Here is a 21,936-nt window from a genome sequence, read left to right on the forward strand (position 1 = left end):
ACTGAACTGTAGATGAAAATAAAGTTATGACACTAAATGTTTAGCATTTAAGAGTAAGAGTATAATACAGTACCGAAATACCGAGTTCACTTTAAATCTTATGTTATGCTAATGAGCTTGTGAAGCAATGCTAGATTAGATTTTTGTTGTTGTTGCTAAAAACACTGATTCAATGCTACTGAATATTCAGAAACACAGTACAGGAGCGGCCGTGGAGTCTTAGTATGAACTTTCAGTCTGAATTTGGAATTTATAGTGCTGGCTTTCAAGACTTGTGCAAACACACACACACACACACACACACTAATATGCCCACATAAAGAACAAAGGCAATTATGGAAATGAAATAATGGGATGCACCTTTGATTGATTAATAAATAAATCTCTCCGTCTGCTCTCTCAGTAAATAATGCAGGGTGGCATTTTAGAGAGATTGGAAGGAAAATGAAGAAAGCAGTCTGAAATGAATAATGAAAGAGTGTGTCTCTGTGTGTGTGTGTGTGTGTGTTTGTGTGTGTGTGTGTTTGCGTGATGTCAGATCATTTATCATTATTTTAGTTTTGTTTTGTGCATCATGAGATTGTGTCTAATGGGTCTGGCAGAGATCAGACAGGTTCTGTGTAATCTGATTATCTAAAGGTGCGTGTTTGGTTTAATAACGAAAAGGAACTTGATTTGCGAGTACCTAATATTAGAAGAGGTATATTAGATGCAATAAAATGTGTGTGTGTTGTCATTTCATTTTACACTTTACATCTCTTTCTCTCTCTCTCTCTCTCTCTCTCTCTTTCTCTCTCTCTCTCTCTCTCTCTCTTTCTCTCTCTCTCTCTCTCTCTCTTTCTCTCTCTCTCTCTCTCTCTCATGTGCCCTACATGTAAAACCTTAACATGTGACATGTCTAAAAAACACTCATCATATGAATATCAGTGTGATGTTGGCATGATGTTTCTGTAAGACGTGTATTGAGAGGGAATTCGATTCCCCTCCTGTTTTTCTTCACGCTGATTTGCTATCCGTAAACTCCGCATGCTTGGATGCGTTCATCCTTCTGCTCCAGAATAAAGACATGAATATCAACTGAACAATGAATTGAAGGAGAGATCATCATCATCATCATCTCTCGCAATCTCTCTCTTGCCCTGCAGCTCTTAACTAAAACGTTTCCGCAATTTCTCCAGCTCTTGTCCTTATTGTCTCTCTCACCTTTTAATGATTTTAAATAATAACCTGAACAATCATCGCCTTCGAACTCCGCTCCTGGGGAAACGATAACTAGATACTGATATCTCATTGTTCATTATAGTCCTCGTTTCTCTGTTTTAATGCAGAATATTGGTTGTATAATGGTATAAGTGTGTGTGTGTGTGTGTGTGTGTGTGTGTGTGTGTGTGTGTGTGTGAGTGAGAGAGAGAGAGAGAGAGAGAGAGAGAGATCGATCGATCCTGAAATAAAATTAACTTCAACCTGTTTTAACTGTAATTGGCCAGACAAACTTTAATGCAATCAAATTATCACACGTGTCTTACTATCCTTGTGAGGACCTTCCACTGGTGTAATTATTTATGCTATGCTACATCTAATTCTAAACTATCTGCTTAAAAAATAAACAAATAAATGAATAAATAACAAAACAAAACAAAAAAAGGTTTTCCTCATGGGGACTAGCCAAATGTCCCCACAATGTGAAAACTGTTAAATATTACTTTCCTTGTGGGGATATTTGGACCCTATGAAGATGATCTAAAAACATCGGTTGCTGGTTTAAATGGGCTAAGCCCTCCCTCTTTTTCAAGGCAAAAACAATCAAATTAAGAATAATAATACACTGCCCCTGGTGGTTAGGAGGGGGAAAAGATCAAATGTTTCCCCTGCATATCCAGTTCACATGGACACAGGCACAAAATGGATGCGAATGCAATTCCAATTTTCCCCCTGAGACAAAGTGACCGAATTATATGAAGAAAATCCACAGTGGGACAATGAACATCGAGCTAATGGTATTAACACCAGTAGTTCTCTTTCCTGATTCCCAGAAATCCACACAAAAAACAGTGTACTCTTACATACAGCTCATTAACAATCTCTTCACGCGGATAAATCGATGCTTTATAATAGAGACAGAACAGTTCCAACGGCAATCAGGAAAAAAATAAAGTCCACCGAAAACAAATGTGGCTTAATACTGGAAACAAACACTGCAGTAATTTTCATGTTTGTATAGCGTGTGTGTGTGTATGTGTGTGTGTGTGTGTGTGTGTGTGTGTGTGTATATAGCGTGTGTGTGTGTGTGTGGTGTGCAGTATTAGTAATGGGTGCAATAAGTACAGTTACTGTTGTGGTCAGGTTTCTGAAGCCAAGAAACCACACTTGTTCATCTGGATCTGTGCATAAAAAAAGTAACATTTTGATTAAAAAAAAAAAAGAAAGAAAGGAAAAAAAAGAAGACTCTCCCGTGGGTCCGAAAAATCACTAATCATTTTTGGCTAAAACTCTGCTGGCCTAAGGCAATGACAGAACGACCATCTGGAGAAAACTCTATCTGACTGAAAGCCAGACTGGAGCAGGGAGACAGAGAAACATAAAGATATACATACACACACACACACACACACACACACACACACACATACACACACACAGAGAGAGAGAGAGAGACTGCAAAAGTAATGCATGAATAAATAAATACATAAATAAATAAACGAAAAATCCCTATGCTAGTTGCTAGAATTGCTGAATCTATGCTAGCTCATGTAAGTCTGTTGCAACTATAATCATAATATTTACACTGTCTTCAGAGCATTGCAGCTCACAGTATTTTCCCCCTGTAAGAGTAAACAGTGCACTAATTACTAATTACCAGGCCCCGGGGTTGTCAGTGTGGATCGAGCCATCAAACTGCTTCATAAATCTATTTTTGCTATTCAAATGCAGGGGAGTGGTGACCTCTATGTAGGATTGTTGCAAGAATATAAAGCAGCACATTAAAGAACACCTCATTGGCCACACACCCCAATCAGGAGGCAGTGGCAGGAATTTTTGGTGTTTTGGAGGCCATCATGTTTTGGAGGTCACTGTAGTGGTTAAAAACTTGCGTAATTACAAGAATGCAGGGGTTCATGAGCTGAAGGCCAATTTCGCAGTCAGTCCAAATAATAGAGTCCAAACCTAGTCCACACTAATTCTGAGCGTGGTTTGGGGGGGTCCTGCTCATAATATCTTACACATGCAAGTGCCCTTGACAGAGCCAGGGAGAGAGGATGCAAACTGTGTGTGTGTGTGTGTGTGTGTGTGTGTGTGTGTGTGGGAGGATGGGGGGGAAAAAAGTTGAGCCTTGGCCATATAACAGCTACTGGAACAAAATAGGAAAAGAAGACAATGAAACGCAATCAGTCAAGAAAATTTAGGTTTTTGCGACATGCCGTCGACAGGAAATACAAATCTAAGCTTCCAATACACCCATTTCTCCTGCTTCCAACACGTCAACTTCGAGAACTGAGTGCTAACATACTGCGTGATAAATATATCCCAGCCCTCGACAGGTGCCACTGTAACGAGATATTATTAATGATGTTATTCTCGTCACCTGTCAGTGGTTTAAACTTTATGGCTGATCGGTGTAGATTGACTAAAGAACTAGACTTGGGCTGTTAAAGGAATGGAACTACCCTTGCAGTAAAAGCCAGTCCTCTCATTGGGAACTTGACATAAAGGGATAAACTGTAAGAAGAAAAACCGGAGCAGAAACTTGGTTCCCAACAACACTGCACACTGTCGAGCTTCTGTGTGGCTAATGGTCCAGACACCTTCTCCATTTATTAGCGCTCCCTCCTGCAGAATGGACATGCTCATCATCCTTTCCCATTTCCATAACATCATGGCCGTCTCAGAAACAGGCCCCGAGCAGCAGCGGATTTCTGAAAGTGGACATTACGAGGCGTGTTCGTACACGGATGTTGTCCAGTGAAAGATGATTTAGTCAGGCACTTTTACCTTTTCTATTACCGCACTCATTTGTGCTATGTGATTAGTCGTTATTGCTATCTTTAACACACAGATAAGTAATAACCTACACTCCTGTTCATTTCCACGCTGAGTGAAGTGGAAACGGAGGCCAATATGGGTTCTGCGCAAAGCGGAACGCAGTTAGCATCTGATTAAATACATCATCTCGGTGAGATATACAGGAGTCTATAACACACAAAACAACCGCCAAGGTGTAGTACAGGAAATAATAAACATCAGGGAGATATGAACAGGTATACAGGAAGGTGTTTTACATTGGGGGTGCTGCAATTATTATTATTATTATTATTATTATTATTATTATTATTATTACAATTAATCAATTAACTAATTAATTATTTTTTAAAAATTAATCAATCCACCACACCGTCATAAAATGACTGGTCTGGACTCAGTTTGCCATTAACCTTCACACAAACCTGAGCTGTATCGCTCTCTCTCAGTAAATATATAGATATATACAAAGTGTGTGTGTGTGTGTGTGTGTGTGTGTGTGTGTGTGTGTGTGTGTGTGTGTGTGTGTTATACATCCTCATTTTGCTCTCTTTCTCCCTCCATCTTTTCAACCATCACACTTTTCATTCTTTTTTCATTCCCTATTATTCTCTCTCTCTGTCTCTCTCTCTGTCTGTCTGTCTCACTCTCTCTCTCTGTCTCTCTCTGTCTCTGTCTGTATCTCACTCTCTTTCTCTGTCTGTCTCTCTCTCTCTGTCTCTCTCATGCACTTTGTCCTCTGTCAGTCTCTCTTTTTTTTCTTTTTGTCATTTCCGATATTTCATATTTTCAACTTTCACTCGTTTCCCCCTCTTTTTCTGTTTCTCTTTGTCTTTCTTAATTTTGTCTTTTTCCCTCAGCATTCTTTTTGATCCTCTTTTTATATTCTTTCTTGTTTCATTCTGCCTCTCCATTAGATGTTCACAGGAAAGAGACAGGAAGAGAGTATGATGGAGTTTAATGAGTGTAGTTTTCTTCTTTTTATTATTCACCCAGCTAATTAAGCTGCATTCTGTCTCTGTGTGTGTTTTGTTCTGTGTTTCATCTGGATGCGAGTTGTATTTATTAAACAGAAGACCTGCGTGTCTTTCAGTCTCTCCCTCTCATTGTTTTTGTCTGTCTTTAACACGTGTTCTACAGGGACATGTTTCTGTGATGGGCGCGAGACTAAAGGCTAAGCAAACCTACATCAATAAAATGCTGCATAAACACAACCATAATGAAACACACACACACACACACACACACACACACACACACAGGAGGAGATAAGACACACGCCATTATACCATTTCTCAGCCTCTTCTCTGAATTCAGACGCGTTAATGAATGCTGAATGAATGTTTAATTAATGTGCTGTTTATTTATCCCAGGAGCTTCGTATGTGACTGCTTGTGCCTGCCTGAAATGATAAAAAACCAAACAAAAAAACAAAAAAAAACAAAACAATAGAGCATCTCCTATCTGTATTTGCATTGAAAAAAACAATACACGTTTGCAGCTTGGAGCAATGTTCTCTCAATGTCCTGTATAACATCTACGTGTTCTGGTGTAATATATCAGACCCCTGCACGCTTCAGTGATCTTCAGTCCCTCCAGCGTCTTCAATTTTACAACTAACAAGCCACGACCTGTTATTTCAGAGGCTGAAAAAAAAAACAATCCTGGAAACCTTTTACACTTCTGTGTATCTTTCCCATTTCCACTCCATGATGCTGACTGACGCAGTGTCTATGTCTCTTGGTGTACGGTACCAGACGAGGGAGCGGAGTCTTTCAACCCCGTTGGCTGGATGTGAATAATGTCTCTAAAGAAAGGTTGAATTACTAATCAGTGAGTTCCTTCGTCAAATGAATTAGATGCTTAAACTCTGTTGGGACATTTCCGTAGTCGGGTTGATAAAAGTGCAGCAGGGTCTGAAACACGGCTCAGGTGTCAGGACTTTAATTGCTTTTAACTGAAGTGCCAACATTTATCCAATCAGAGGAGAACCTTTGTTTTTTTTGGTTTCATGTCCGTATTCTGTGAGAAAGCCAGTCATCTGAACTTTCTATGCATATAATGATGATGGAAAGTTTCTGCCGTCTCTGGTTATTATATCTGGATACAGCACTTGATCGGGGATGAACTGGATAAGAAATACTCATATCTGAGGTTGAAAACAAAACTGGCTGGCTTGGAGATGAGCTAAAGTTAGTTAATGATGAAGAATAGCACAGTGCTGCTGAATTCTGGATTGTGATTGGTCAGATTGGTTGTTGAGTAGTTTACTATAACAGCGGCTCTGACGGTAGTGCAGCTGCACATCACAGGTTTATACTCATGCGCAGTTCTAATATATTATCGTTTCTATAGTAACAGCTCATTCACAAGGCCAATGCTCCACAAATAATTATTTATTTATTTATTTTATTCAATGTGTGTTGATATGTTGAGGTTTTCTGTGAAGAGACATTTATTCAACATGTATGGAAGAAGACGTCGGCGTCAGCCGCAACGTTAGGTTTTCAATAACCGGTATACAATTTGCGGTTTTGATTTGTCTTACTAACTTCAAGAGAGGACGAAGAGCAGCTGGTGATGGAACTGTTTAAAGCTGCTGTAACGTAACTGAGAACGGGAACTAACTTGTAACTATGAATGGATAAAAAGTATGACTATCATTCTTTTATAAACATATATTTTAATGAATTGCTGTGGTATAAGAGGAATAAAACACAATAGTGAGAGAGACAGAGAGAGACAGAGAGAGAGTGTGTTGTTAAAGGAAAATATTCAACTTCAGAATAGTACCAGTAAATCCATCCACGCATCTTCTATACCGTTTATCCTACAGGGTCTTGGGGAACCTGGAGCCTATCCCAGGGGGCACAGGGCACAACGTGGGGTGCCAATTCATCACAGGGTACATTCACATACACATAAATGGATCCTTTCCCCTTCAAGTATAATACATTTCATATATAAGTTATAAAGATGTGGTTTATTTATTCAAAACCTATGAATAATGGATGCTTTAAGATGAAAGATGCTTTGGGGACGCACAGTGTAGAGGGCTTATCGGTGAAGGTGGGACTGAGGGGAAACCTTTGGTCTGTTTCACCCGAATAAGATACTAAAAAATGAAAACAAAAATTAACAAAAGATTTCTCTGGATATATAAATAACATCCTACTTATCTGCAGAAATAATGGTAATTTGTGCTATACTGTGTTAGTAAAAACAAACAAATAAATAAATAAAAATCCTGGCAAAGAAACATAACCATGTATTTTTTTTAACAAAAGTTACGTTGACCTTATTTGTCTACGAGGACCTCAACTAGGGCGCACGGTGGCTTAATGGGTAGTTAGCACGTTCTCCTCACACCTCCAGGGTCGGGGTTCGAGTCCCAGCGTGGCCCTGTGTGTGTGGAGTTTGCATGTTCTCCCCGTGCTGCGGGGGTTTCCTCCGGGTACTCCGGTTTCCTCCCCCAGTCCAAACACATGCATGGTAGGCTGATTGGCGTGTCTAAAGTGTCCGTAGTGTGTATGTGAGTGTGGCCTGCGATGGATTGGCACCCTGTCCAGGGTGTACCCCGCCTTGTGCCCGATGCTGGATAGGCTCCAGGTTCCCCGTAACCCTGAAAAGGATAAGCGGTATAGAAGATGGATGAACCTCAAGTAAGCAGGTGCAAGATCTTCCAAGTATTTACATATATATATAGACGAGAATATATTATAGGCGAGACAAAAAAATAGGATGCCTTAAAGTGTTTTATTCCCGTTATACCATGGCAATTCACCAGAGTTGATTTGTTTATTTATTTATTTTTAAGGAAGCCGTATTGTACTTTTTGTTGGTTTTTAGTTACATTAAATGTTGTGGAATGTCTGTAAAAAAAACACAATAACCCAGTTTGTTACTGTTATCATGTACAGTACATAACAGTTGCTGTAAGAAGTTGTTCCCTCATCAGCCTTTCTTTTTTTCTCTTTGGTCTGCACTTATATAGCGCTTTTTAATCTTAGCGGTTCTACAAAGCACTTTACACTGGTTTCTCATTCACACATTCATGCTAGTTCCTGCCATCGGGAGCAACTTGGGGTTCAGTGTCTTACCTAAGGACACTTCGGCATGTGGGGGTTACGTGGGCCGGGAATCGAACTGTCAACCCTACGATTAGTGGACAACCCGCTCTGCCACCTGATCCTTCGCGTTAATGAACTGGATAAAGAATCTGAACAGCTGGACCATAGTGTGTGAACACGGCGTTTAAGATCTTCTGCGTTTCATGTGTATACTACATGATCTGAAACGTCTGATGGCTGGTCAAACACACGAATCTTTCTCTTTTTAGGCATTTATGGCCTAAAGTCGTTCGGTGTGAAATTACCATCGCGGAATAATTCTCTCCACTGGAAATCTGTTCTTGGTTAAGAGACGGTCCTGGTTAAGAGACCTCGCCTCATGAACTTTCATTTTGCGTCGTTAAAATTCAGCTAAATTGCCGTACTTAATGTATCCGTACTCTCTATGGTCTGTAAACATGCTCGCTGTGATCGTAAATAATAATAATCTCATTATCTGGAGAGCTGGGACTGAAGACAGGCGCGGTCCAGGTGAGCGAATAGGAGAAGTCTTTTGGGAAAGCATGGGCCAATCTGGAATATATCATGTGTAGCACGTCTAAAATGACCGCCATTACACGGGAAACCGGATCGTGACTTGACTGTGAAGATGCGCAGAATGGGCGGCGGTGTATCGTGTCTCTGTTGTAAGCAGTGTTTGATAAAAGCGTCAGTCAAATGAATAAACGTAAGGAAGGATTCTTAACTGAAGTGTATGGTGCTGCTACAGTAAAACACTGAGTGATGAAGCTACAGTATTATTACTACCCTGAAGCTGGTTATTTTCAAACAGCACGTTCCCAAGTGTTTTATTCCATTTATACCACACCTTTTAAAAACAATTTCGGTCCATTTAAAAGTGCATTAGATAAGAATGGTCTTTTTAAAAAAAAATTGTAGCCTAACTTTAGCTGTTAGATTAGCATCTCCTCTTAGCGGGCGCTGATTTATTGTGTTTGGCAATTAATGACATTTATATTTAATTTATTTTGAGGCTTTATCGTCTTATCGTGATACAGAAGTACATTTAGTTAAACCCCACTTGGGTGTTCTAGTGATTGAACACATTTAGAGTTTTACGATATTTGGCCGACACCCAGAGTGACTTACTTTATCTCGTTATCTCAGCATGCCTTGCTCAAAGGACCAGCAGGTACAGTTTGACAGTGCTGGCATTTGAACTCACGGCCTTTCGATGAGAAGTCCAGGTTCCACGCCAGGTTCCACGCCTAACCCTAACCCTAACCCTAAGTTCCACACCAAGTTCTTTATATGAATAAAAGGGGGTTGGGAATGTCTGTAAAAATGACAGATAAGCGGCCCATCCAAATAATTCCAGTTAATTTGCAGTTTTGTTAGCCACATGATACACACATGCTGAGGCCATGGCTTAAATTATTATTATTATTATTATTATTATTATTATTATGTACTGCATATTGTCCAGGTCACTGTACATTTTCGAAGGTGATAAGACATAAATGCAGCTTGTCATGTGACTGACTATCCGCAAATCAAATCCTTTTTGTCCTGTAGTCTTTCACATAACAGAAAACTTTAAAATGACAGCTTTACCTCTGAACGCTGCACAGCGCGCACACTGGAGACTCCTTCCATAAACGTCCAATAAACATCTCCTAAGAGAAAACGTCACTGTATTAACGACTACGTACGTTTTTTAATCTGTTTGTGTGGAGCATCTTCTGTCCTGTTAATGAGCGGTTGCTATAGAAACGATAATGTGTTCGAATATTAGCACGAGCGCATGATTTGCAGCTGCAATAATCTCAGAGCTGCTGTTCTAGAAAACAAAATCAACACTGATTAGAATCCAGATGTTTGACGGGGCAGCATGAGTTATTAGTTAGTAAAATATAGCCTTACAGTCGTTAAGAGTCGCACGTCCGATCTGACCACATGACCTCGAGACTTAGCCTCACATAACTTCGATGGCAACAAAGGTGAAAACAAGTCAGTGCTGTGAGAGCCTCCAGACGGGGTTCTGTAAACAAAACCCGCCCCTGTCCCCGCTGAGGAAGTGTCTCTGTGACTTTAATAGGCACTAATGTGTAAACAGCGGCTAAATCTGGCTACCGTCGACATTCCATGTAAAATTAATGAGAAGGCGTACATCTTACAATGGGAGAGCTCTGTTCGTACGGCCTCCAGGTCACGTTTCGAGTGTGTGTTTGTGTGTGAGGAGAGTTTACAGAGCGTGTCACTTGTTTCCTGCACGGTGGAGGTGGGCTTCACGTCTCTAAAGGGGCACAGATGGAATTTAAGTGGGATTTATTTCTGCTCGAGATAACCGATTGTAACTGGAATTGGCTGGAATCCAAGCTCCCGTGTGTGTGTACAAGTGTGTGTTCAGTGTTCTCTAAGTACCCATGATTTATGATCCAGACCTCTTCAGTGACCACGTAAAGTCTCCCAGTGCTGCACATGTTTTAGTAATCATGATAAATCACACACGTCACATCTTTATAATGTTATTCATATTTTCTCTTCTTTTTCAGTTCATTAACAAACAAACGAAAAAGTTTGTCACAGCTTATATGGCATGTCCTTGTCAATAAAACACTATGAGACACTTATAAGAAAGCGCACACACACACACACACACACACACACACACACACACACAAAACATCAGCGATAATAAATACTTTTGGCACATCACCTTCACTTTAAATAACGATACAGTGAGCACCAAGTTTCAACCACATACAAGTCCAAAAGTAAAAGTCCAGAGCAAAGAAGCTTTTTTAAAATTTTTGTTCCTGTTCCCTGCAGCGTTGAGGAATGTCAGTCCCACATATCCATCGGAGAGTAAAGTATTTAAAAAAAAAAAAAAAAAAATACACACAGGACGTTGAGTTTGGATTCTCTCAGGAATGTCTTTCCCATCCTGTGTAATTTATGACCTGGAATGGCACACTGGAGAAAAGAGAGAAAGAGAGAGAGAGCATGTGTGTGTGTGTGTGTGTTGGCATTCATTTCATAATGGAGACCTCATCCAGTTCACAGCATTATGAGGACCTGAGAGGACAAAATCTTGGTTCGTCTTAGGGAAATTTGATTAGGACTAGCATTTGACTTATAATGTCTTAAGATCAGGAATGTTTTTCTCTCAGGGATGCTGTGAGTGTAAAGGAGGAGCTGCCACCCTTAAAATAATCCCTGCCACTCCTGTTTTCACCCCAATCTCTTCAGGTTAAATACACCTGTGCAATTAAAAAAAAAAACCAAGAAAAAAACTTACAAGCTGCCAATATACAACGTTATGTCACTATTTACATATGAGTCGGTACTTACATGAATGTTCTGCAATTACATGCACTTTTATATATTCGAGATACTCAATTTAGGGACTCTTTGCACTCCTCTTCTTTATTAGCTTATTTATTAATATATTACTACTACTACTATGTTTAAGGTTGCTATGTTTAGTAGTAGTAGTGATTTATAAACTGTTTACCGTCTCGGCTCGTTATGTTCCGCATGGACCTCGTGTCTGGTATTCATCACTTATTTAGACCTTTTCAGACACCTACCTCATGAGGAGCAGAAACACTGTGGGGACGAAAATGCATCAGAACATAAGGTGGCGAAACTGATCAAGTGATTTATGATCATGATGCATATAAAAAAAAATTATAGACACGAGCGGCAGCTTTTTTTCTCCTCAAAGCTCTTGGTGGTTACGATTAAACCCTGTACAGTACATACAGTACATACGTACATACATACACGTCAGTTTGTAGCACGGTGGACTTGACCATGATGTCTGAATGTGTGTGTGCGTGTGCGCGCGCGGTCTCCCTTTTACTGTTTACTCATCATGGGTGCCTTTGTTTGGCCAACAAAACCCAAAGGACATTAAAATCCGGTTCTGAAAGGGACTATTTTTTTCCCCTTTGTGTGCAATTTCTGACTGTAATGATTCACCGAGTGTGTGTGTATGTGTGTGTGTGTGTGTGTGTGTGTGTGTAGGTTGTGTTTTCATACATCAACCTCAAAGGTACCAGAGACTATTTGGAAACAATAACACATGATCTCATAAATGAAATGCATTAAAACATTACACTAATGAGGTACATCACATGAAGCCAACTCGTTTCCGCTTCGGCTGACGTTTCCATCCGTGTGGAAGGTTCATTCGGGTCCTCGTAACGTCAGCAATACGCAAACGTACGGTATGTGAGGTCACTTTTGAAATCTAATCTTGCTATGAAGGTTTTCAGCTGTCTGCTGCTTGCTTGGGGCAAATACAAAGCCGGTTTCGTCAGTGATGGAAACGGGGGTGGAATGCCAGCGTGAACATCTGTTTGTTTGCTCCAAGTCATCGTTATCAAGTCTTGAGATTTTTCCATAACGCACTGTGAGCGTTTATTGGTTTTAACATTAAGAAATACCTTCGACCTTCGAGACAACTCGTCTGAGCGTGCTGTGACATTTTGCGTACTACTGAACTACTTAACGACCCAGCGAGTTACTCAATATCTACTGAATTGCCTACGATAGCTTAAGGTTGCGGCATTCTCTTTTCTATTTACATCAAGCCACAAGTTTACACGCATATGGGATAGAGACAAGTCATAATTTACTGCAGTGTGATGGCAAGCAAAGGTCAAAGCACACACTGTATGTCCACCAGGAAGTCCTTGCCCCCTTGCCTTTTAACAAATTGGGACGCTGTTCACAGTATGCACCATTTTGTTTAAAAAAAAATAGTGTATATGTGTCTTTTAGTGTGTGTTTATTGACCACATATTTCATAATTCTATCATTAAGAAGCTGTTTTAACCCTTTTTTTTGGAACACGTATCATTAAAAACCTCGAGAGGTCAAAGTTTCCTCAGACGTGACATTCTTTAGTCCCGGCTCGATGGTCCGAGTTGTGAACTCGCTCCTCTAAGCAGATGTCCTCTGTCAGAGAGCTGCAGTTACTGGTACCCTCTTGCAGCCCCGACCTGCCCGCCCCCTGCGCCAGTCCTGTTCCATTCCGACAGCTAATCACGAGCCGGCAGCTCTCCTCCGGGGCTGACGCTGCAGGTTCGGGGGTGTCTGAACGTTCTGGCGGTGAAGCCACGTTGACGCTAGCGCTCTTGTTATGAGCCATTTGGCTGTGTGTGTTGCGGTATTCCTCCTCTATGTCTTTCCCAAGCTTCCAACGCTTCCATCGCTTGAACATCTCGTTCTGTACCTAGACGGAGACAAAGGTTATGGAGAAACTAATGAATTCTGGTGAAAACCGTTGTTCACGTGAAGGTCTTCAAATTGAACATGGAGTTCTCACCTCTTTGTTGACAAAGCAGTACAAAATGGCCACCAACAAGCCCTGTGTGTGGAGAGATTGACGTTTTAGTTGTTTTAGTTAGTTAGCATGTCAAAGTAGTAGCCTGTCAGTCAGCTAAGTAAGCTAGCTTAGAATAACCACTTGCAGTAACTCTGGCTAGTTAGTTAAATTGCCATAACCAGTACATTTTAACTTGAGGGCAGATTTTTACAACAAGAGCTACGTCAACATTCCAGGAACCACCTGTGCTAACTTTGTTTGGTTAGCATAATCGGTAAACGTTAATTAAGGGCAGATTGTTACATCGATCTTGAAGTTGCTAGCATTTAAGCATAATGTGTGTCTGTGTTCTTGTGTGCTCACGGTTCCAAACAGATCCTTCTCACAAACTGAAAAATCCCCCCTTTGGTTTCTGACCTGGAAGGAGCTGAAGAACAGGTCATAGAAGAGGCGAACAAGCCGCAACAGAGATTCTCTGTTCACGGACTCATCGATGACGAAGGTGAAGAGGATGGCATGAATCCCCAACAGTGGAATCAGTGTAAGTGTGGATTTAGCCAATCTGAAAAAAGGAGATTTTATTTAAAAAAGTTATCAAATATAATACGGTATTTATCCTTGAATGTATAACATTCCTGAATCGAACTACACGTGCAACGTGGGACACGGTGAATCCATTACCTGAACTTATAATCCGTGTACCTCATCTGATGACCCTTAAGTTTGGACATCAGGATCTTTATAATTCTAATAAATATAAAGAAATTAATCTGAGAGAGAGAGAGAGAGAGAGAGGGGGGGGGGGGGGGGGGAGTAGAAGAAGAAGAAGAAAAAAGGCTGTTTGTAAGGCACATTATTCATGCAAGCAGAACAAATTGTACTCTTAAATAAAGGCTTTGGCATTTGAAGGCCATAATTAGGTGTGCACTTGGTATGAGGAATAAGTGTGTGTGCGCTGTGTGAACCTGTTAGCACATGTGTTAGCAATCTGTTAGCTAGTTAACACTGTCCAACTGGCGAAAATTGGAGAACACACACACAGACACTAACAACGGGGGAGCTTGTAACTGGTTATTGAACTGAGAGCAAACTTTTGTTTTCATGCCGAAACGAAAAACCCAATCTGGATGTATCAAATCTGGTATCTGTAGTTCACACCATATTGTGTGTGTTGACCACAGACCCTGGATTTTTTATTTTTATTGAAGCAAAAAGTTATCCAACACCTATCACCCATGTGAAAAACAAATTTAAACTTAATATCTGGTTGTGCCACCTTCAGCAGCAATAACTGCAACCAAACACTTCCCATAACTGGAGATCAGTCTTTCACTTACTTCTAGGACTAGCGCTTGAGTTTCAACTTACAGACTGAAGACCGGACATTCTCCTTTAGGATTTTCTCTTAGAGAGCAGAATTCATGTTTCCCTCAATTACTGCAAGTTGCCCAGGTCCTGAAGCAGTAAAGCATCCTGACACAATCACATTGCCACCACCATGCTTGACCGTAGGTACATGTATGATGATGTTTTTGTGGAATTCGCTGTTTGGTTTACGCCAGATGTAACGGGACTCCTGTCTTCCAAACAGTTACACTTTCGATTCATCAGTCCACAGAACCTTCTCCCAAAAGGTTTGAGGATCATCAAGGTGTGTTTTGGCAAAATTCCAGCCTTAATGTTCTTCCGGGTTAGCAGTGGTTTTCACCTCAAAACTCTTCCATGGATCCATTTTTGCCCAGCGTCTTTCTGACCATATTGTGTGTTTACTTGGGTTGCCTTCGTTTTATCTTAGCAATTATGAACCTTGTTATCTTCTTTCCTAGTTTCTCCTACTATTGGTTGCTAGGTAATTGTTCTAATTTTTTGTTGTAGTTTACAAGTTACTTGTAAGTTATCTAGTTTCCTTTTTACACCTCTGCTTGACTGGGTTCCACGTCAGTGGATGGACGTGCGGATCTCTCAACATCACCCATATCTTTTTCAATCAATTTTGCATCTACATCCAACCCCCTCTGAGTCAATGTCAACATAATCAACAGCATTATCATTTTAATATTTCATTTCATACATCACTGTTGGGAAACCTTTCCATTTCGGCCAATCGTATTACACTGCCTACTTAAACCAGTTAATCTCGTGACCAGTAGATAATACATGCCCAAACTGTTTCCATTTACTTTCAGAACTCGTAAAGCAGCAAAATAAAGATATTCCGTGTGTCTTACCAGATAGGCGAACAGGATGGGCGAGCGGATGATCCACCAGTAGCCCATGTTTACATTCTTCTCCCAGCATCTGCACACGGAACACAAACGGATCACAAACTGGATTCAACACTGCGGCTGTAAACACATTCCGCAAGTGACTGATTCCAGATCGTACTCTCGTTAATCATTCCATACACACACCATGGTTCAGGTTCTAAGTACACGCAGGAGAACATGAGGACTTCAACTTATGCTGGTCAGAATGTAGGAGGTATTGGTAGGGATCAGAAACCTTGATGGAATGGAATGATATGGAAATAGAAACCTTTGTTTAATTTATTTTGATCAATTTTACGACGATCAACTCAACAAACAAGTCCTTGTCATTCTGCTTGTCCCGCACAAGGAACCTTCAAAGGTTCTATATAGCACCCTATGACTGATTATGACTACTAAGATGGGTTCCAAGTAGAACCTATTTAGGATGCTAGGAACCATTAAACATGGTTAAATGTACATTAAAGACTGTTTGAGCCTTTGAGGGTCTCCTAAGTGTCATTCCACTCGTCCATTTAGAGAAATCCTTAAAGGTTCTATGTGCTGTAGATCCCTGTAACAGTGGGCTTCTTACTAGCATGGATTTCAAACAGAACCTTGTTAGGAAGATAGGAACTCTTAAAAACCCAAAGAGTATTTGAGGGTCCCTAAGTAATGTTCCACTTGTTCATCTAGAGGAACTTTTAAGTTCAACTATAACATTTCCTTCTACAACAACAATTTTTCCCATGAGAAAGGTTTCAAGCAGAAACCTGTTAGACAGCTTGGACACCTGAAAAATCTAAAGAATATTTGAGGGTCTTTTTCAAGCTTCCAGAAAAGGTTCTTTAGAGTGATAATGTTATTTGTAGTGCCTTTCAATGGACGACTGACTATTTTTTGAGGCCTGATCCTGATTCTGTCCCTGTTCACCTACCTACACTCCTGTCCTATTTCGCACACTTATTCCATATATGCCGAATGTTTGGGTTTTTCGATAGCCTGTTGCCATGGCAGTTGATTAATCTCACCTGTTGCTCCTTACACCTGATTAGTCTGAGTCACTTCAGAGTCAAGTTTCCTCAGTCATGTTCATTTCTAGTTCCAAGTTTTTACTTTTTTTCCCCAAGTTTCTTATTTGTTTATTTATTTATTTATTTTGTCTCCCTCCGCCTTTGACTCCAGCTGAGAACCATGAATATGATTCTCAGACTAAACCTACTAACTACACTTCATTCCATATCTGCACGTGAGAAAAACTGCTGGAACTGTGAAGAATCTTCACTGATTCCAAACATTATTGACAAAAACTCGTATATTTTGAATAAATACATTTTACACTTTAAATACGCAACCCTATATGTAACATGGAACTGGGGACTATGAATATGAATAACCATTGATTCTAGGCTGATATTTACCCCTCGTTATCTCAGTTCAATTAATAATTCTACTTATAGAAAGGTTTCTACTTAAAAAAAAAAAAACATGCCGGAAAGATTTCTCAGTCCTGTTTGGAACGGACATTATCATTGAATGATGGATTCTTCATGTATATTCTAACAGAACTAATCTAGTTTTTGATGAATGACAGCTCTTCCTAATGGACCTGTTTGCACATTATTTTATCACCTTATAACAAAATCTGAGCTCTGACACGTCCCACACTGAGCAAAGGTTATTCATGTAGGCGGGAAATGATAAAAATAAAATCCAATTACTTCCAAACCAAAAAAAGCTCTTAATCATTAGCTGGAAACTGAAGAGAAAGAAAAAAGTTTTCTTACACACAAATGGAGTTCTGAAACGCAACCATGGCAACCAGATCAGGTGATTATTAAAGTGCAGCGAGTATAAACGTAAAAATTGCTACAACATTAATAATAAAGTGTGGTTTTTATTTAATTTTTTTATGCTAACATGCACTTTAAGTTCAATTATACACACAACCTGCGATGTCACTTAAGCAACTAAATCATGCTTGCTAGGTTAGCTTTCGCTCGCTAGATTAACTTTCACTCACTAGGTTAGCTTTCAGTCACTAGGTTAGCTTTCAGTCACTAGGTTAGCTTTCACTCTCTAGATTAGCTTTAACTTGCTAGGTTAGCTTTCACTCACTAGGTTAGCTTTCACTTGCTAGGTTAGCTTTCACTCACTAGGTTAGCTTTTCCTCTCTAGCGCTGTTTTAACTTGCTACATAAGCTTTAAGTTACAAGGTTAGCTTTTGCTTACTAATTCATTTCCACGCACTCTTTACTCAGACTCAAACAGAATGTACAGCTGGCATGACTGGCATTCTGGCACTTACACGAGCGTGACCCGAGGTTAGCCCCGCCCACTTTACAATAAAACGAAGGGAACTCATTTCATATAAATGCTCGAAAGCCAATTGTTCAGAAATCAATAAAGGATTTAATTATATAATTTCACTGAGTACTTACAGATCATTTTCATACAGATACTTCAGTGTCACCCATGGCAACACGAATATCACCGGCACACCTGGAATTAAAAAAAGATGAAATCTATGAATATATAATGTAAACGTCACTTCAGCCACAGGAGTCACTTCCAATCCGCATCTAAATATACATAATGTAACATAATGCAGAGGTGGGCACTTTACCTGTCAGTACCAGCCCTCAGTTACTATACACGTATACACACACACACACACACACACACACACACACACACACACACACACGCACACACTCGCACTCACCCCAGCCGATGCACAGGTACACGTAGAAGTAGTTTCTCTCCGAGAAGACGGTTATGACCAGGAGGCTGTGCAGGTACAAACCCTCCACCAGCAGCCAGTAGTTATTCGCTATCACGCTGTACTGCATCATCACCATGGCGACCCGACATCCCACAGTTATCTGTCGTTATTATCAAACCACAGTTTCATTCATAATAAATAATAACTAAATAAACTCTACTAATAAACGCACTTTGGGCAACAAAATTAAAATTGCATCACAATACAACTGCGCACACTAACATTAGATGTCATAGAAGGAATAATATGTTAATAATAATAATAATAATAATAATAATAATAATAATAATAATAATAATAATAATGTTAAATCCATACAGTGACAGCTGAGAGGGATCGATCATAATACAGGATACACAGATATGATGATGATTATTATTAATAATAGTTATAATAATAATAAACCACAACAACCCTAATAACAAGTAGCCCAAATTTAACTGATTTATTTTTTATTTATTAAACTTATTTACTTTTCTGTTTTTTTTTCTTTCAACTGAACTTCAAATGAAATGTGAAATTGTAATATAATTTTTTTTTGCCTCAGCTTTGCTTCTGAAAGTGGTCAAGTCCTCTCTCTCTCTCTGTCTCTAGTCTCTCTCTCTCTCTGTGTGTGTGTGTGTGTGTGTGTGTGTGTACCTTGACATCGAACGAGCTCTGGTCCTGGTAGCGGTATCGTTCTGTCTGGGAGGTGTTGATCAGATCCAGCAGCGCGTCTTTCGCCAAGATGGACACGGCGCGCAGGATGAAGGAGCCAAACAGGTTCATGTGGATGCTGTTCCTCATGCAGTGTAATTTCCTGTAGAATGGCATCATGGGGAAAACACACACACACACACACACACACAAGAATGAGCTGGTAGCACACACAGCATGCCCTGACGATTACAATGTTTTATTTATTAAAGAACCACCAGTCATACCTTTTCATCCAGTTATCATTGTGTTTAATGTGAATCACCGGAGAAACAAGCTACTTCCTGTTCTCACTTACGTTATAGCAGCTATAAACACTCGTTCCCTCACCATGCTCTCTCTGTATTCTCTCTCTTGAAGTTAATTACGCTGAAACAACGCAGCTTATCGTGTTACTGAGAAACCGCAAAGACGCGTAAACTCCTCTGTCCTGAAAATGTCGGAAAACCTAAAGTTACAGTTTCACCTCTGACACTAGAGACTCCTTCCGTACACGTTACATAAACGTCTCCTCATAGAAAACTATCACCACGTCAATGATTACACACGTTTTCATACGAGTCCCTGTGAATGAACTGTTACTATAGAAACAATAACATATTAGACCGAGAGCGTTAATATAAACCTGTGACAGCACTGTGGTGGAACTGTGTATGTGTGTGTGTGTGTGGGTGTGTGTATGTGTGTGAGGGTGTATGTGTGTGCGTCGTGTGTATTTTCACCTGAAGGCTGCGAGGATTCCAAGCGCAAGGACCAAAGCTGCCAGAGAGAGCGAGTAACCCACTGTATACATGACCCTGAATTTACTTATAATCTGCCAATACTCTTCCTACACACACACACACACACACACACACACACACACACACACACACACACACACACACAAACAAACACAAACACAAACAAAGGGTCAGATAGTAAAGAAATAGTTCTGTTAAAAAAAAGACTAAAAGTATATTCCACTAATCCCCAATTTAATCGATCAGCCAGTAGCATAACTCTCAGGCCACGCCCCCTTCTTCAGTAGCACAGGTGTTTATATTGAGCTCGAATTTAGAAATGTGTCGTGTTTTATATATTAGTTTGTGTATTTTGAGATTTACGTAGCTTTACGCTGCCAGTCAGACTTTTGGCGACATTAGCCTTGTTGCTCCAGCGTACAACTTAAGAAGCAAATGTACTGTATGCAAATGAACCATTTAAATTATTATTATTATTATTATTAGTTGTAATCCACAGGGATGTGAATCCACATCATCTCACCAGTCCGTCATCGTTCTCGTCACATTCTGTGGTGTTTTTACTGTCGGCCCATCGACCGTCGACACCACACGCTCGATACACTTTACCCTGCTTAACTACACACACACACACACACACACACACACACACACACACACACACACACACACACACATATAATAACAACAACATTTCTTCTGTATCGACATTTCAAAAGGTACTTCATGCAATAGGAAAATCATTTTTATTTATTTATTCCTTTATATTTTAGTTTTGTTCTTCATTCACGGCACAAATCCGGCCTGTTTACTTCCCCCGACTCTCCACTACATCCGTGTGTAGAACAGTGCTGTGACAGTCTGTGGTCTCACCTTTGCGATACCACGGCAGATACCACGGACAGGAAACGTTAACGATGGAGCCAGGCGAGCCATCGGGCCAACACGTGTAATGATCGAAAGTCCTGTTACACACCAAACCTTAAACAACAACAACAACAACAACAACATTATATTTAACATAGTTTAGATGGCATGAGTGTACAGAGTCCACTGACAATGCACTTTTCATTTTAACATTATAGCTACTTAGATCATTTGTTTGTGTGTGTGTGTGTGTGTGTGTGTGTGTGTGTGTGTGTGTGTGTGTGTGTGTGTGTGTGTGTGCATTACCTGTAGCAGTTGGGCTGCTGCTGAAACTCTGAATGCACTCATTCCTGTAGATGGCCCATTGCTCCCGCAACTCCTTCAGAGCCTGACAGACCTGCAGAGATGTCACATCCCAAACTGTTACACAGCGTGCACACACACATGTACACACACATGCACACATGGACACACACACACACACATACAAAAGTACCACAAAAAGTATCAAAGGCATCAAAAAGTACCCTCCAGACAAAACTGGGGGAAAAAAGCAGTTTATAGTTACAAGATTTCTAGTGTATGGGGTTTAATAGATGTTACTTTATTATCATACAGTGGGGGAAATAAGTATTGAACGCATCAACATTTTTTTTCAGTAAATATATTTCCATTGAGGTTATTCACATGAAATTTTCACCAGACATCAGTATTAACTCAAGAAATCCAGAAATATAAAGAAATCCAAACATTAAAGTTCATAAATAAAGTTGTGTAATAAAGTGGAATGACACGGGAAAAAAGTATTGAACACTCTAAATGAAGTGTATTTAATACTTAGTGGAGAAGTCTTTGTTTGTAATGACACTTCAACACTCTTCCTGTATGAAGAGATTAATGTTCCGCAGTATTCATGTGTGATTTTGTTCCGTTCTTCTAAACATATTGTCTTTAAATCTTGTTCAGTTGGATTCGAGTCAGGTGATTGACTGGGCCATTCTAACACTTTGATTTATTTCTCTGAAACCAATTGAGAGTTTCCTTTGCTGTATGCTTTGGATCGTTGTCCTGCTGGAAGCTCCACCCACATCTCATCTTCATCATCCTGGTGGATGGTAGCAGATTCCTCTCAAGAATCTCCTGGTAAAGGGCTTATCCTGTTCAATGCTTTGTT

General features: G+C 40.1%; 1 protein-coding gene across 4 annotated transcripts in view; it reads right to left on the minus strand.

Moving 5' to 3' along the window:
- Positions 1–12,868: 12,868 nt before the first annotated feature.
- The window catches only part of gcgrb (glucagon receptor b), a 31,210-nt gene continuing 22,142 nt past the window's right edge, over positions 12,869–21,936 (minus strand). For all 4 annotated transcript variants that reach the window (XM_017457545.3, XM_017457543.3, XM_053676240.1 and 1 more), the window contains 12 exons: positions 21,069–21,159; positions 20,769–20,876; positions 20,419–20,513; positions 19,875–19,981; positions 19,096–19,255; positions 18,397–18,556; positions 18,113–18,173; positions 15,654–15,723; positions 14,107–14,195; positions 13,843–13,987; positions 13,426–13,467; positions 12,869–13,332 (listed from right to left, as the gene is read on the minus strand). In XM_017457545.3, the coding sequence (XP_017313034.1) occupies positions 12,985–13,332; positions 13,426–13,467; positions 13,843–13,987; positions 14,107–14,195; positions 15,654–15,723; positions 18,113–18,173; positions 18,397–18,556; positions 19,096–19,255; positions 19,875–19,981; positions 20,419–20,513; positions 20,769–20,876; positions 21,069–21,159 (1,476 nt within the window). In that variant the 3' untranslated portion in view covers positions 12,869–12,984. The remainder of the gene's footprint in view (positions 13,333–13,425; positions 13,468–13,842; positions 13,988–14,106; positions 14,196–15,653; positions 15,724–18,112; positions 18,174–18,396; positions 18,557–19,095; positions 19,256–19,874; positions 19,982–20,418; positions 20,514–20,768; positions 20,877–21,068; positions 21,160–21,936) is intronic.

Source organism: Ictalurus punctatus, chromosome 26, assembly GCF_001660625.3.
Source record: "Ictalurus punctatus breed USDA103 chromosome 26, Coco_2.0, whole genome shotgun sequence".
NCBI classification, from domain to species: Eukaryota; Metazoa; Chordata; class Actinopteri; order Siluriformes; family Ictaluridae; genus Ictalurus; species Ictalurus punctatus.